Source organism: Elephas maximus, chromosome 25, assembly GCF_024166365.1.
Source record: "Elephas maximus indicus isolate mEleMax1 chromosome 25, mEleMax1 primary haplotype, whole genome shotgun sequence".
Taxonomy (NCBI): Eukaryota; Metazoa; Chordata; class Mammalia; order Proboscidea; family Elephantidae; genus Elephas; species Elephas maximus.
In genome coordinates, this window is record NC_064843.1 from 11989932 (window position 1) to 12007340 (window position 17409).

Sequence of the window (17409 nt, forward strand, 5' to 3'; positions counted from 1 at the left end):
CCTCACTGCCACTGGGACAGCCCCTGGCGGGGGGCATGGTCCTTACTGCCACTCTGAGTAAGGGGTTATTTTGCACCCATTTTAAAGATAAGGAAACCGAGGCTCCAAAGTGTAGTGATCACTGAAGTTCCCTCAGCTGGCAGAGGGGACCCGTAGGCTGTAGTGGTCTGGGGGCAGCGGTCAGCCGGGCACACCATGGGCAGCTTAGTAATATTTGTGGAAGGAAGAGTGAGAGGCAGGAGAAGGACAGAGGCAGAGTAGCGGGCGGGTGAGGTAAACTGCAACAGTAATTCCAGACAGCCAGAGAGCTCAAGAAAATAAAACGAGTGCGTGGGGGTGAGGAGGGAGGCAGCCTTAGCTTTGCTGGCTTGGGAAGGTCTCTGGGAGGCAGTGGCCGCTGAATAGGGACCTGGTGGTGGAGAGTCTTCTACCTGGGGAGAGACTGAGGGCATTGGTGTTGGGGAAGAGTTTCTAAAAACAAAACCTGCTCTCAACTTAGAAAGCCTCTGCACAACAATGGAAGAGACAGAAGAGTTTTATTCTTGAATAAGCACTGAACCCAAATGGGATGCATCACAGGCAATCAGTCCAGGAGAGAAATTGCCAAGACAAAGGAATCCGAGGCTTTAGAGAACTGAGTGGATACAGCCCATTACATTCACGTTAAAGATAAAATTGCTAATTTTCCAGTGTCTTCGTGGCAGGACACCTAAAGTTATGTTAATCTCCTTCCAGGAAACTGGGAGGGAGGGGTGTGAACTTCCTTGATGATTACATTTCAAAAGATGTCTCCCAGGTCCTTGAGAAACATTTTTTTTTTTTAATTTTTAATTGTGCTTTAAGTGAAAGTTTACAAATCAAGTCAGTCTCTCATACAAAAATTTATATACACCTTGCTATGTACTCCTAATTGCTCTCCCCCTAGAGAAACTTATTTGATTTACATACTTTTCGGAAAGACAAAGATCCAACCATTACGAGTTATCTAAAGTGAATTCTGCAAGAACAGGGGAGCCTGGTCCCCTGTCTTCTGCAGAGAATGAAAACCTCCTATTTTCAGTTTGTATTTATTTGTCCTTACAGAGGGCGGGGGCGAGGGTCAGGGGGAGTTTCAGGTGGCCAAAGTTAAGCTGTGGACAAGTCTGGGGGGGTGCGGCGGGTCCGCGTGGTTGGAGTGAGGAAAGCCAGCGAGTGTGTCGGAGGGGGGCAAACGGACGAGTCGGGCTCAGGGGCACCTCCTCTGAGAAGTCCTCTCCGATTCCCGCGCTTCCTCCACGCCCCTCCCGCCGCTCAGCTTCTGCCCCCGCTGCCCAGATCCTTGGGTCCGGCTGAGGTCTCCTTCCCTGTTCGGACTACGAGCCCCGAGAGGGCAGGGCCGGGTGGGCGTCTTTCCTCCCCAGGCCGGCGGCGTCTGGCCTGGCGCTGGGCACCCTGTGGGCACTTGGTCAATATTTGTCGAGCGCGCTGGAAGGGTTGAATGAATCCATTGGGCGCAGCAGGGGGGAGGGCGGGGCCGAGGCAGGTGGGAGGCCGCCGGCGCGGGAGGGGCCCCTGGAAGCCCGCCCTCCTCCTCCTCCTCCTCCTCCCAGGCCCCAGCGCGTTCGCTCTGGGGCTCCCGAGGCGTCTTCTCGTGCGATCAGGGGCGCGCAGGGCGGGGAGAGAGATCCTGGGGCCCTGCTCTCGGCGCCGGAGGTCGAAAGCGGGTGGGTCGCTGTCGCCGGATTGGAGAGCGCTCTCGAAAGGAGTGGGAGGAAGGAGCGCCCGCCCGCCGCCTCCCCAGCGCTCGCTCTCCAGGCTCGGAGGTTTGCGGCTGCTCCTCCCACCCGCGCCAGGCTCCTCGCTCGCTGGAGCGGGTCTCCAAGCCCCGCCGTGCGCCCAAGCGAGTGCAGGGCTAGGGGCCCCGGAGCCAGCCCGAGTCGGGGTGGGGGTCCGGGCAGCGCACAGCCGGCCGGGGAGGGGCCATGTCCGGCGCGGGTGCAGCGGGGCCCATCTGCAGCAAGTGACTGAGCGTCGTGGACGCCGCTGCCCCCCTCCGCCACCTGGGGCGGCGCGGGCCCAGGTGCCCGGAGCCCAGTGCCCTGGCCGCGCGGAGAGCCGGCGCGATGCACGTGCGCTCGCTGCGCGCCGCGGCGCCCTCCAGCTTCGTGGCGCTCTGGGTGCCCCTGCTCCTGCTGCGCGCCGCCCTGGCCGACTTCAGCCTGGACAACGAGGTGCACTCGAGCTTCATCCACCGGCGCCTCCGCAGCCAGGAGCGGCGGGAGATGCAGCGCGAGATCCTCTCCATCTTGGGCTTGCCCCACCGCCCGCGCCCCCACCTCCAGGGCAAGCACAACTCGGCGCCCATGTTCATGTTGGACCTGTACAATGCCATGGCGGTGGAGGAGGGCGGCGGGTCCGACAGCCAGGGTTTCTCCTACCCCTACAAGGCAGTCTTCAGCACCCAGGGCCCCCCTCTGGCCAGCCTGCAAGATAGCCACTTCCTTACTGACGCCGACATGGTCATGAGCTTCGTCAACCTCGGTGAGTGCGGGCAGGAGGAAGGGGGAGCACGCCTCGGCTGGGGGGCGCCTTGCAACAGGGAGGGGGGTGACTTTTTACATCTAGCCTCCCACCTTTCCGCTCGGCGGGTTTCACAGCGGTCAGTGCCTGGCTGAGAGTCTTCTACCTCCGGCCCTAGTGGAGCCCAAACTGTGCTCGCCCCCAGGTAGTGTGAGGCAGGCTCAGCTGGCCTGTGGATGTTATTGAAAGTGTAGAGACCCGCCCGAAGCCCCCTTCTGGTTACGCCGCCGGACGCACCTCTGGGGCAGCAGGCGCCGGCCCTGGTCGCGGCTGAGTTCAAAGCGCGGGGCTCGGTCATGTGAGCTGTCCCTGGCCGGCTCGGCGCTCGCTACCTGGATTTAAAGGGCCCTTCTTGGAGAAGCTGCCTTCCCGCCCGCCCTCGGCCCCGCGCACCCTGCCTGGCCCTGGCCTCCGGTGCAGCGCGACCCGTTCCCCGCTCTGGCAAGCCCTACCTGTCCCTTCGCGGTGCGCCCGCCTTCCCGTGCCGCGCGCCTGGGGAGCCTGGGGGCCTCTCCCCGCCGCCGGCGCCCCCCTCTCTTGGTCTTCCTGCCGGAGCCAGGGAAGAAACGTTGCCATTGCGAACTTTCTATTTTAAATATTTAATGATAGGTCCCGGGCAGGCAGAATCCATTTTCAGCGTTTATCACGTGTGGCGCTCAAACCACCGGTTTTGGCGATTGGGCGGCGCGGGATCTCGGAACAGACGCCGCTGGGGGCGGCGGGGGGACAGGGCTCCCGATGAAGCCTCTCCTGTCCGGGGAACGAGGTGGGGCTGCGGCGGTGCCCCGCGGCGCCCTCCATGGCATCCCCGCATGATTACCAAACTCGCTCAGACTAATCCCGGGCCGCGCGCTGTAGGACCGATGATCAAATATTTGGTTTCCGAGATAACACAGCCCGATAGCGCTGTTTCCTGAGCCGCTTTCATTCTACCTGTGTAACTTGCAGGGAAAATCCGAGCAGAGTCAAGACAGCAAACTTCCGCCCACCGGCGCAGTGTCAACTTGGAAATAATGACCCTAAATCCCCACGCCGGCCACCTGGGGAGTGGACGGGGGCGGGGAAGTGGGGATCCGCGTGAGGGCTTCCCGCCTCTGATAAGGTCGGCGGAGTCCAGGGGACGCCATTGTCCACCCTAAATGATAGCCCAACTCACATAGCGAAATGCGCTTCAGCGAGCAAGGAGTGGGAGGTTTAGATGGCAAAATAACATTTAAAAAGTTGAAGTTATACGAGGCAGCCTGTTGAGAACGAGGCAGCTCCTTATGCCCTGATTGGAACAATCTCTAAGATGTACGGGGTGGAAACAAGCCAGGTCCAGATCAGTGAGCCTACATACATGTTTGTATATCGTCCATGTTCTAGCAGAAGACTCCGTGAACTGGAAATAAATTTTACGGGGGGGGGGGGGGAGGGGAGGGGCAGAACTGGGACTGGGACATAAGGGGGGGAGTCGGGTTTTTCAATGTCCTCACTTTTGCCTGTGACTTTTTTCTTGCCGTGTGTGTTTATTGTCTGTACCAAAAACTAAAAAACAATTCTAAAAATAAGAATAAACGGAAGTGGCACTCTATAGCAGTACTGATTCCCGGGTTAACCAGGGCCTTCTCTCTGGCTGGGATTTATGGCATCTGCTGTTGGGTTGGGTATCCGGGACTCCCAATGCTGCAGGTCCCAGCTGCCGCCTTCAGAGATCAGCCGGGGTCATTACAAAGGCATTTGGGAGCCCTGGCTTCTGTAGAGGGCTCTGCAAACCCATGCAAAAAGCTCTAATGCTTAGTGACTGGCAACTCGGCCAGATCCTGGGGCCCCCCCACCCCAGGGGAGGAGCGGTTTGCTCACTGGATGCCTTTGGGAACTGGGGGCAGGGCTGTTTGCTCCCGTGGGTGGTGGGAGCAAGCCAGGACTCGCCTGGGAAGGCCACAGCTGGGTGGTTTTCCTTCTGGCTGTGCACACACCTTTCAACCCCGCTAGTCCCATTTCTTTCATCTTGAAAGGACAAAGACCGGCTTGTCTGAGCCTCTCAATCAGCTGGGCTGGCTTTGGGCTTTGTGGGACAGCCTTGCCTAAATTTCTCAGGTCTAGCTTTCTGGAACATCGCTCCAAATTAGATGGTGGAGTGGCTTTAACAGGGCGCTCTAGGAGTGTTTTCTCTCTCTCTCTACTGAGGGTAATTAGTTAGGTGAAGGCCTGGACTCAAGTTTGTCAGGACCCTTCTAAGCTTGGCCTTTAATTTCTGCTCAGCAACAGCACATGAATAAAACGTCCGGGCTGTCTGTTCAGTCCTAGCTCCGGAATCTCTCCTCCGAGGGGCTTGGGGTGGCAGTGGGGCTGGAGAGGGCCTGGGGGGTGGGGGGTGGGGGAGATGGGGTGAGGTAGAGGACGTGTCCTGAAGCTCAGCTTGCTGAGAAAGCACACAATTTCTCCTGGGATTGTGAGTCATCATGTCAGGTTTTCTATAGGCACCTTTTTTCACACTTTACCCAAGAGTGAGAAAACGTCACATGTTCATTACTTGTTATCATTTGGAAAGAGTTGGGGAGCGAGGATGGCGGTCTTGGGGGGGCTGGCCTCCTTGTCCCTCCAGAAAATGCCGCTGCTGTGCGTGGGGACGCTGCCGGGATGCTGAAGGCTTTTGCAGACCTGTGCGATTATTCTTCCTTAACTGGTTTTTGTTCCTATAAGTTGTTCTCCTCGGAATCCAAGCTTTTTGCCAGGCTGAGCAGGAATCTAAAGGAAAGGGGAATTTACGACAAAACCAGGTGCTGGAAATGAGGTCTTCAGACGGCACCTTATGACAAAGACCAGCCTGTACTGTAAAGCCTGCGTGCTAGCTTAGCAGCCTGAGTGCCCCTGAAGTTCAATGGCGAGGTTTGTAAACTTGTTTGGATTAACAAGCCCCCAACTCCTCTGTGCAGACTTAATTTTGGAATTCAGAGCCGGCCACCGCCTCTTAAGTACTCCCTGGGCAATGGCGATTCTTCCCAGCGAATCCATCCGTGACCCCTCACCACACTTCTTGGAAAAATCCGGCCGCTCAGCTGGGAATCTTCTCTAGAAGTCACTGGCAGTGCAGGTGTGCAGTTAGTGCCTATCTCTCTGGCCCAAGTTATGAAGGGACCAAATCTGTTTAATCTTTGAATCAAAATTAAAAAAAAGAGAAAGTTGGAAATCCCTCCTTATTGGAGGCAGCGGATAAAAGTGGCTTTTGTTTCTGTAAGCCTGAGCGTGGGGAGAAGGCCGTGCTGTTTGAGTTTGACTTTATACCATCTGGCTATCCTTTTTGTTGACAAGTGTTTGGCATTAAGATCGCTCCTTTTGCCCCTTAAGAACAGGCCCTACCACTGTAGAGTATTAGAAAAAGATTCTGTTACAGTTTAAAAATTTCCTTCAGGGAGTGCTTCGCGGAGGGAGCCGGGGCTGCAGGCGTTTGCAGCTGTAACCTGGCTTGTGTTAAAATTTGGAAGGGCCGTTCCACATTCCAGCGCTGGAGCGCCGGCCCTCCCTGGTAAGCAGCCAAAGGTTAATATAGATGTCACACAGGCTCCCCCTTCTTTCTCTTTCTTTCTGCCTTTCTGCAGAGTGCCTTCTCTATAGGAGTACACCAACAGCTGTGTTTTTAGTAACCCTTTCGCCATCACTTCTTTTAAACCTCATTTTCCTGCTTATATAAATCAAAGATTTCCCCCCCTTTCCGCAAGGATGTGTGACCCAGATTTGAACTTTTTTGATCCTCCATGTATTTCTCTTCTGGCATCGAAGCAGGTTACAGCTGAGCCCTGGATGCCATCTTGGGTGGCTCTTTTTGGTTTCCGGTCCAGGGATTGCCACTCGGTGGCGGAATTGACCCCGTGGAAGGCGTAGTAGGCTGGCAAACCTCTGCGGTGAGACACACAGCTGGTACGCAAGCCCCATCACCAGAATGCCTGCAATATGAGTGAATATCACATGTCCCTGATCTCAGGCAAGTGGTGACTTCATTCCAGGGAGAGTCCCAACGAAATTGATTGATCACCCCTATCGCTTTAATATCTTTCTGTTTTTTTCCCCCCTTTTGGGTAAGGTCATATTTGGCTCATTACAAGAATCGGAGTGTCCTAGCACACCCCCTGTCCCCACCCTTCCCAGCCTGCCCGCCCATTTCACAGCTGGATGTTCTGAATGGATCACCCTTTGCACCGCGCTGCTGGCCACATTCATTTTTCCCTGCTCTTTCTTTAGGCCTTGGGTGGGGGCTGTCGACGCACTCATTTTTGGCAGCCCTTGTCTGCTCTGGTAGTGTCACTGGGGTGAGGGCGGTGAAGGCAGGGAGGTGTGGAACCTGTCACGTTATTGTCAGCGAGCATCAGCCCTTGAAGAGGGGTGGTGGGAGAGCCTGCAGCTGTGTACACTTATTCCAGAAGATTTAAGTCCCACTGGTAAAATCAATATATTGAGTTGCACGACCCTCTGCTTTTAATTAGTTTAAATCAAATGTGCCGGTGCCGTTTCTCCTCTTCTGGCCTTCGTGGGGTGAGGAAACTCCAGTATTTACATAGGAACTGTTCATTTGTGGCAAAAATGATAACACATTGAGCTTCACACACCCAAACCGCTCCAACGTGATGGGTCCCAGATCAACGTGGCTTGAGGGGTGATCTCACCAGGGAGAGGGAGCAGAGAGGTGACATGGGTGGCGATGTCTGTTTCGGGAACCTGAACTGCTAGGACACAGGTGGGTCTGTCTGCAGGCTGAGTACCTGAGGATGCTCCTTTTTTGAGAACTTGCCCAAGTCTTTCCATTGCAAGTCAGAAACACTGAGATTCACCCACGTGTCACCTAAGATCCCTTCTCAAAGCATCCCTAAAATATTGTGAAGCAAGAACTTGCCCTTTTGGTTGTTTCTGAGTCCGTCCTCCTGGCATGCTGGGTCCTGTGCACTGGGCGGCTCAGGCACAGTGCTTTATTTATTACAGAGCTTTTCTTTCCAATTCCTGAAACGGTTTACAGGGGGAGGGGGGTGCTCTTTAACTGCAAATGATCCCGGGTCTGACCACGGCTATTATGCAGAGCTGCCCAGTATTAGCTGTGTGTTCAGCTGCGATTGAATTCCAGGTTCTGCAGCAAATGGCATTTGACAAATAATATTTGACAAAAATGCGCCTTGGTATTCCTTAATATGGAACAGATATCTCAGAGTTCACCTTCCCCGGCGAAAACTCGCTCAACCTCGAAGGGAAATGGCAGTGCAGGTGAAGACCAGGGCTCCTACTCTGCCTCCCCAAAGCAGAGTGTTTATGATTGGGGGGATCTCAGGGTGCATGAAGTTTGACACTTAACTGACGTGAAATTCAGAACAGCATTTTCGATGCCGGCCTTTCAGCTGCGCGTCGGAAGGCATTGTGGGAGCTGCGCAAAGCCTCTGCTGATCCGCGTGGAGTGGATTGAATTAATGACAACTCTGAGAGCTCTCGTTTTGGGGTAATTGCTTTATTGTTTTGGAGCCAGGGTGCTTTTAATCTGGTTCCTGTACAAACATGTTTAACGTGTGTTAATGCATTACCAAACCAGAGCCTCTCAGCACAACCCTGCTTTTCATTAATTGATGTCGGTAGCATGGTACAGTATTTCAAAGGACTGGCCAAGTTTAAACTGTGTTTCCAATTTCCTCCCTTTCCTGTGTTTGAAATGCCAATGTTAATTTGTTCCCATGCGGGAGCAGGGGCTGCCAACCGCGGCTTTATATAAAGGGCTTCACAGTGAAGGCTTCCAGCCCTTGCTGATGCTCGCGGCTGCCTGGCCAAGTTTCCTGGCACTTTGCAGCTAATTCTGGATGATATATGGAGTGGGGGGCTGGGGGACTCCACTGCCGTGTAACGGAAGTTCTCGGTGACAGCAGTGGGTGTGACTTGGCAAGGGACAGTGGAACGGCAACCGTAGTGCTTCTCTTTAGATACAGCCTAAACCCATGTGTCATTTGCACTGTGGTTGTATATTGGCTGTGTGACCTTGGGCAAGTTACTTAACATCTCTGAATTTATTTCCTCCTTTTTAAGAGGGTTGCTAATCGGCCCCCCTTGACAGGTTCTCATGAAGATGAAATCATCTATGGCTGTGCAGAGCCTGGCACACAGTAGGTGCATAATAAACGTTAGCTCTTGTGTTTATTGTGGTAGCCAGATCAATAGCCACTTTGATATATTGGTCCAAACTTAGTTTTTAATTACTTAATCTTAAAATACTGGGCTTGAGCCACACGTTATTTTAAAGATATCAAGAAAATGGCCCCACAGGTGCATGTGAGTATGTGCGTTTTTCCTCCTTTGGAGATCGATGGAATTTGAGCGAAGACACCAGACTTGCTTCAGAGCACCAAAGCGCCGTGCTGAGTCTTCTTTCTCTTGCTTTTAGCATCTTCATGTTGGGTGCCATTGAGCCTGCTTTGACTCAGTGACCCGGTGTGACAGAACTGCCCCATAGATTTTCTAGGTTGTAATCGTTAAGGGAGCAGGTTGCTAGGTCTTTCTCTTGCAGAGCCTCTGGGTGGGTTGGAACTGTTGATCTTTTGGTTACCAGCCAAGTGCTTAACCATAGCACCACCAGGGCTGCTGCTGTTTAAAAATTGCATTACTAGGGAAACTGAAGCTGAGTGAGGGGCAGACGGGAACTTTGTGTCCTAGCTTTGCAACTTCTCTCTAAATCAAAACTTACTCCAAAATAGAAAGCTTAATTAGAAAAAGAATCACATTACTGAAACCTTTATTCCCACCCCTTTCTGGAAGATGGTCAAAGTACAAATTAGGTCTTCCTTCAAGGGAGTGACAAGCCCAGAGCTTTCATTACCAGAATGCCACAACTCTCCCGCTTTTTACTGGAGCAGGTGCAAGGCCGCCCACCGCCCCGGGCCATCCCCCCGCGTCCCCCAGCCAGGGTTAGGCTACAATAACAAAGCCCTGTGCACTCAGGGTGTTTAGAAGTCTCTGGAGACCCGAAGAGGAGAGAGCCAGGGCCTGAGACTGAGGGGTGGGCTTTATCACTCAAAGCTTCCCGTAAATCCCCTTCAGCTCTTTCTATACCATCTGAAAAATCTGTCTTAGCTAGTATTAAGTTCCCCTGCATCCTTGAGGTCACGTGTGACTCTTTCACATCTTTGTCTCCCCAAGTAGCTTTCAAGTTTCAATCTTTTGTTGCTGGCTTAATTAAATTTGGCTGTGAATAAAAACTTGCACTGTTTCCAAACTTGAGGACTGGCATGTTTTTCAGCATGGGACCTGGGCCTGCATGGTCTTGTAATGCCAGCGTCTCTCCTGCTTTCATGCAGTTGGGAAAAATAAAAATAAAAATCTAAGCATTTAGCAGGACAGTCGGCATGGACAGGTCCAAGTGCTCATCTGCCCGGACACTTCCAATGTGCACACACACACAGGCTGTCGAGTCATGTTGTGGTTTCAGTGGCTTGTCTTTTGGCCTTTGATGAAGGACTCTTCTTCTGGACTGTTTTTTTTTTTTTTCCCCAGACATCCTTGTTATCCTGTTTTTGGACTGCCTGGCAGAACCCTCCTGGCCCAGAAAGTGCTGAAATATTGGCGTATTCGTATGCATGACGCAGCCAAGCGTTCCCTAAATGTTTTTGATCTTGCATTTCCAATAGTAAATTTCTGAGTGCGCACCCTAAATATAAATAAATTACATCATTCCTTCTGTGTTAGGCAAGCTCGTGCTTGAGAAAACATAGACTCCAGTGGAAATTTAAATGGGAGGCACTAAAGATTAAAAGCAACACGTACTTTTAATGAACAAAGAAAAGCGAGTTTGCATCACTAAAAATTTGCAAAGGCATGGGGATGTTCTTTTTTTTTTTTTTTCAAAATTGTGTTCAGCTGTTTGGGTATCAGTGAGCTGATTCTAAATTTCCAGTGTTTTGCTGCTTCGTCTAGTCAGCATAAACTAAGTTGTCGGGGAGTAACAAACAAGCCCACAACCCCAGTGTTTAAAAAGCATAAAGATATGTCTTCGCTTGCCGTGTGGGTTCCTGAAGGGGTTGGGAGAGGGATCTGCACTTTGGTCGGGGAGGGTTGCAGGTCCCAGGCTGATGGCACCCCCACTGTCCCCAATGTCACAGGGTACTGTGCCAGAGAGAACAAAATCAACCCTGTTGCCGTTGAGTTGATTTCAACTCATAACTACCCTGTAGGACAGAGTAGAACTGCCCCATAGGGTTTCCAAGGGTGTAATCTTTATGGAAGCAGACTGCCACATCTTTCTCCAATGGAGCAAGTGGCTAGCAGGTTCCAACTGTTGACCTTTCAGTTAGCAGCTGAGTGTTTTAACCACTGTGCCACGAAGGCTCCTTATCAGAGAGAAAGATAATGTGAATTTCATATTGGCTTTTAAAATTTCCACCAGGAAGTGATGCAGCTCTTCTGCTCACGTTTCATTGGTCAGAGCTTGTCACATGGCCAGATCTAACCAAGGTGAGGAAGGAGTACCATCAATGTGTCACATGCTTGGGAAGTGGTGAGCATCGCCTAATTTGAGAGAGAGCACTGACTAACCACATGGTCATAGGTGAAGAATTTCTCACGAGATACAAAGATGTTGTTTTTAGGTGTTGTCGAGTCAATTCCAACTCAGAGCGACCCTGTAGGGCAGGATAGAACTGCCTCATAGGGTTTCCAAGGCTGTAATCTTTACAGAAGCAGATTGCCAGGTTTTTTCACCTGTGGAGCTGTGGGTGGGTTCAAACCGCCCACCTTTTGGTTAGCTGAGTCCTTCAGCGTTATGACATCAGGGCTCCTTTTTAATCTTGTCTACCAATTATTCAGAAATTTTTGCTGAAAATTGCCAATTGCTGTCTTCCCCAATGCCAATAAATTCCAGAAATTTCCTTCACAAATGTAATCATAACATTTTCTTTCTGCATCAAGTGCATCTCCCAGGCCTCCCCCAAGAGCTGGCACCCTGTTTGGGAAGCCAGTGTTTCTAGAAGCTTCCATATCCCTGAGGTATTCTCGTGGTTCAACGAGAATAACCACTTCTTTCGGTTCCCACTTGTAAAATGAGTCGCCTCTTTAGAACTTGTCTTTCAGCGAAGGCAGGCTTCAGCTTTAGCCTGTCTGGTTCACTACACACATTTGAGGAGACTGACTCTCGGGTCTGCTCACCAGTCGACTGCTGGCATCTGTCCGAGCTGTACAGGTTATAGCTTTGTGGTGACGTTTCACCCTGCCTGGAAGAACTGCCTTTTCTTCCTGGGCCTTAGAGGCAGTTCCTGTGTTTCACATCGGGGGAACTGGGTGATGGGTATGTGGGAACTCTTTGCAAGTTTTCTGTCAATCTAAAGTTACCTCAAAATCAAAAGTTTATTTAATAAAAAAGACAGGACATAACCTCTTGTGTTCTTCATTGTGATTAAATTATTGTTTTCCAAACCCCAACCAACCAGAAAACTCTGACTGAAACAAGGAGAGTCTGGAAGGAACGTGCCTTGGAGATGGGCTCTTTGTGGTGTGGCTGTTTCGGAAGCTCAGGCGGTGGTTGTGCTGTCAGGGTCAGAGTTGATTCTGACTCATAGTGATACCATGTGAAAGAGTAGAACTGTCCCGTAGGGTTTCCAAGGCTGTCATCTTTACTGCAGCAGGCTTCCACAGTTTTCTCCCGCGGAGCGGCTGGTGTGTTCGAGTCACTGACCATTGGTTCACAGCCGAGCGCTCTAACCACTGTGTGCTACCAGGGCTCCTTGTGTTTGGGACATCACGCCCCGAAGGCCAATCACTAATCGATCTACAGGTCCGTTAACTCGATGGGAACTCCAGAGCAAATGAAAACCTCGTGCACAGTACCCGGAGACCTTTAAAACGCCCTGCCTCCGTATACAAAACAGCCATTTATTTATGGGGCCAGAAAGTGGGCGGGGGTGCTCTTTTTGGTCTTTCAGTTTCTCTCTTGGTCCTGAACTTCGTGAAATGCCCACTACCTCCCCCTCCTCAGGTTTCATTTTCTGACTGACTTGACCTCACATTTGTTGAAAGAGAAGCCCTTAAAAATGGCAGCGGGGCCTCAGAATCTTCCAGGGCTAGTAAACGTTTATGGGGTTGGGGCGCTGGCTGGATTTCCTTTTGGAGGAAACAATAAATGAAGCTACTTTCGTTGTACCTACTCAAACCCTGAGCTCCTAATTGTCTTAAGATACTGGCTGGGGGTGGGAGACAGGTGGGGGAGGGGGTCCTGCAATTTCTGGCCCTCTGGTGGCTCAAACACTCTTGGGACTTGGAAGTATCCTTTTTGGGTAGGTTTAGGGCAGGGCTTGCCAACCTTGGGACTTACAGACATTTGGGGCCAAGAACTTTGTAGCAGGGGACTGTCCTGTGCATTACAGGGTGTTTAGCAGCTTCCCTGGCCTCTACCCACTAGATGCCGGTAACATCCCCCCTCCAGTTGTGACAACCATCGATGTTTCCAGACACTGCCACATGTCCCCTGATGGTTGTTGCTGATCGTTGGGTGACATTTAGTCAATTCCAACTTATAGTCCATGTGACAGAGAACTGCCCCATAGATTTTCTGGGCTGTAATCTTCACAGGACGAGCCTTGGTGGCTCAGTGGTTAAGCACTCAGCTGTTAACCTAGAGATTGGTGGTTGGAGCTCAAACCCACCAGCTCCTCCGCAGGGGAGAGATGTGGCAGTCTTCAGTAAAGATTACAGCCTTGGAAACCCTATGGGACAGTTCTACTGGCCCCTAGGGTCACTAGGAGTTGGAATTGACTCAACAGCAAATCTTCAAGAGAGCAGATTGCCAGGTCTTTTTCCCTTTTGGATGGGTTCAAATCACCGAACTTTCAGTTAGCAGCTGAGCACTTTAACCATTGTGCCACCAGAGCTAAATCACCCCAGCTGAGAACCACAGGTTTTGGGTAACGTTCCTCAAACTCAGGAATTAGTTGGGAGCCTTGGCCTCAAACCCACTGGTGCGTGTGGTGAGTGGAGAAAGCAGCAATTCTAGGCCGATGGGTTATTTTCTGGTTGAAAGGAACACAGATTTCAATCTCTCCTGGGAACTGGGCTCTGCCTGGGTTTGAAGCACTGTGGGGACTAAACTGCTGGTGACGGTAAAAATCAGAAGGGACCCAGAGGGCAGATCTCTAGACAGCAGCCAGATCATCTCCAGAACCCATATATTTTTACCGTGGCTTTGCCTGCTGATACTGGAAAATTACTAAACTCACATGGCACCTTTTGTGTGTTTCTCCCCCACAACTTCCCCTTAGAGGAAACAGGGCAAACTTCTCTTAGCTTGTCCCCCTTCTCTGAAAGGTAACTTATTCAATAATTCATTCTGGGGGTGAGCGGAGAAGCTGCATTTTTCCCCTCGTGTGTCACAGTAGCCTTCGAAGGGAAATGCTTGCTTAAGTTTCAGCAACTGAAAACTCTGTGGAGCACAATTTGACTGACACATATGGGGTCACCATGAGTTGGGCTTGCTTTAGACCAGGAGTCTGTAAACTACAACCCAGGGGCCAGATCTGGCCCTGGGCCTGTTTTTATACAGCCTGCAAACTCAGAATAGTTTTACATTTTTTTTTTAAATGGGTGAAAAATAAAAGAAGAATAAAACTTCATGCCACTTGAAATTTATGTGAAGTTCAGATTTCAGCGTCTACCAGTAAAGTTTTATTGGAACACGCTCATTCATTTTGATATTGTCTATGGCTGCTTTTGGGCAGAATCTACGTGGTTTCAAAAGCTGGAGTATTTGCTGCCTGGCCCTTTACAAAAGCTTGCTGACCCCTGCTTTAGACACTGTATCCTCTACTTGGGAAAGCAAACAAATGATAAAACAAACCAACCAACCTGCTTCCTAGCTGCCTTCTCATTTTGCTCCTCTACAGCTGCCTGGTGACCACAGACACCTACCTTTTCTTGGATGTCCTTGGGTGTTCTTCTGAGTCTGAGGACAGTGACTTAGATAAAGTTGCTCCCTGAAGGACTTCCAGTGTCTTTTATGGAGACGTGTCTTGTGAATCCCCACAGGGACATGTGTGGCTTCTTCTAGATTTGTTTGGTCACAGCACCCCCTCCTCCTTATTCTGTTTGTTTTCTTTTGTTTTTTTAAGTCCTCTAAAGCAGCTCAGGTGGTAGTAAGACTTGGGCTCTGGGGTCAGACCTCTTGAGTTCGCCTCTCACCTCTGCTACTCGTTAGCTCTGCGGCCTGGGGCAGGTTATTAAATGCTGTGTCCCCGTTTCCTCAACTGGGGTCGATCTTGGTGCTCACCTCATGGGCTGCCATGAAAATTGCTTGCTCAAAAGTAGGAGTGTAGATGTTGGCCCAGATCGTGAAGCTGGCCTGTCTGTCCCAAGGGGTGGCTTCTGTTGGCATTGGGGGCAGCACCAGAGCCCAGTGTGCCCACGTCCTCCACGTGGGCACGGGGTCTGAGCCCTGTCTCTGTGGGGTTTGGGAGAGGGCAGCCTTTTCTCAGCAGGTGTGTCCCATGCTGAAAGGGGATGGTTGTCTGCGCTGACAGGGGCAGGAGGCCAAGAAAGGAAGCTGACTATATTATATCGAGTCCTGCTATACTAGAAAGTTGCTGCTTGCTGGTTGAAATGTGTGTTTATCGGTGCAGGGTTTTAAGCAAACACAGAATCTGTGGGAAACTACATGTACCTGCCAGCTCAGGGCCAAAGCAACTCAGTCGGGGTCAGAAACAGACTGTGGGCTGGCCTAATCTTTGAAAGAAATCACGTAAGTAGAAATTTCACAGTAAAACTGTACTAGTGGCCGTTTTTTCCTCCTAAACTTCGACTTTGTGTCCAACTTAGTTGGGGTGGCATTTCTCACAGCATTTTTGATATGGACAACTAACACTTCTTAATCTATTTGAGGACCCACCCACGCCAGCCCCTCATCACATAGCGACCATTCCCGCAGTTATTGCCACGTTGTGAGGAAACTGGTACTCAGTGATGAAGTCTCTTGCCTGGCGTTGGGGATGGCAGGTCTTTGTGGCCTTGCATCTGGGTCACTGGTCTGTGATCTCAGGCAAGTTATTGAAGTGACTGAAGTGCTTGGGCCTCAGTTTCCTCTAACGCTGGTGGTGCAGAGCTCAGGGCTCCTGGGATTAAATGACATCATGTCAGCAAGGGACTCAGCCCCCGCCGCAGGGAGCTTGGTCAACGGGGACTGCTCCTGGGGCTGCCATGGGTGCCTAGCACTGTCCGCAGAGGCTCTTCTAGGCCCCTCTAATTGCCACTGAGTTGATCCCCAACTCATGGCAACCCCGTGTGCATCAGCGTAGAAATGTGCTCCACAGGGGTTTCAGTGGCAGGTTTCTTTAGAAGTAGATCTGTAGACCTTTCTTTCAAGGTGTCTCTGGGTGGACTTGAATCCCCAACTTTTTGGTTAGCAGCTGAGCACATTAACCCATTTGCACCAACTTAGGGGCTTCTCTAGGCCCCTAGCTATCACCTGCTGGTGTTGTAGTCCGGACGCTGTAACTCAATGCAGGATGCCGTTAGTTCCTCTGCAAATCCAGCTGAGGCCCTGAAATATAGTTTCTCTCTTCATTGTGCTGAGTATATAGGTAACAAAACATTTGCCATTTCACCAGTCGTTCACAGGTACAGTTCAGTGGCACAAATAGTCACGTTCGCCATGTTGTTGGTCCATCGCCCCAAGATTAATAGATGCGTCACCGTTGAAGAACAGACTGATGGAAATGGGATTGAAACACATCTCATACAGTGGTTCCCCCTTATCCGCGAGGGATACGGTCCAAGACCCCCAGTGGATGCCTGAAACCGTGGATAGTACCAAAAACCAAAAAACCAAACCCAGTGCCGTCGAGTCGATTCCGACTCATAGCTACTCTATAGCGACTCTGTAGTGGTACAGAATACATGTGTACATATGATGAAGTTTAATTTATATATTAGACACAGTAAGAGATTAACAACAATAACTAGTAATAAAATAGAAACTCTTTACGGCTTCTCTTTGGCATATGCCAATTGCCGGCATCACTACTGTTGAGCTTTGGGGCCATTATTAAGCCACACAAGGGTTACTTGAACAGAAGCACTGCGGTCAGCAGGTAACAGAAACCTTGGAAAGTGAAACCGAGGATAAGAGGGGACTACTGTAGGTTGATTTGCCATCATCCCGAGTTTTTCCATTCAATTACTTCCTCTGGCACAGCACTTTTGTTTTCAGTGTTTACTTTTCCGGTGATGCCGTCGTCATCCCTCCCACAGGGGTTTGATTAAAGGCAGTGGGTAGGACAAAAATTGGGCAGAGTAGGAAAACTACCCTTGAGCCCCCTTGGGAAACTGCTGCATTGGAGGCTGTGTCTCTGCAGGATAAGCCCACCACCACCACAAGTGTTTTTTTCGGTGTCTTGGACGCAAGACAAAATAATTGCCTTAAGTTTAGGGCTCATGTTGTATCAGAGTAGTGGAAACACTGGTTGCATAGTGGTGAAGAGTTACTCAGCTAACCGAAAGTTTGGCAGTTTAAATCCACCAGGTGCTCTTTGGAAACCCTATGCAGCAGTTCTACTCTGTCGTGTAGGTCTCTATGAGTCGGGATTGATCTCTATGACTCAACGGCAACGGGTTTGGTTTGTTTGGTTGTATCAGAATACTTAAATTTAAACATCAGAGCCACCCTCAGGGACAGGAGATGCTGTGAGATTTATACCTCTTATTGCCTGCTTCCTGTTTCTGTAGGGAGGATTGATGTCACAAAGCATCTAACAGTGGCTTCAGCAATAAAAGCATGTCACTGTCTTCAATAACAAGTCTTCATGAACGGGTGATTGCAGGTTTGGGGCAGTAGCTTAGTAATACCATCCAGGATCCATGATCTTTCTAACT

At 50.8% G+C, this 17409-nt stretch overlaps 1 protein-coding gene across 1 annotated transcript in view; it reads left to right on the plus strand.

The window, feature by feature from the left end:
- Positions 1–1593: 1593 nt before the first annotated feature.
- BMP7 (bone morphogenetic protein 7) overlaps positions 1594–17409 on the plus strand; it is an 89115-nt gene continuing 73299 nt past the window's right edge. The window contains exon 1 of the mRNA XM_049869930.1: positions 1594–2520. Within this exon, the coding sequence (XP_049725887.1) occupies positions 2103–2520 (418 nt within the window). The 5' untranslated portion in view covers positions 1594–2102. The remainder of the gene's footprint in view (positions 2521–17409) is intronic.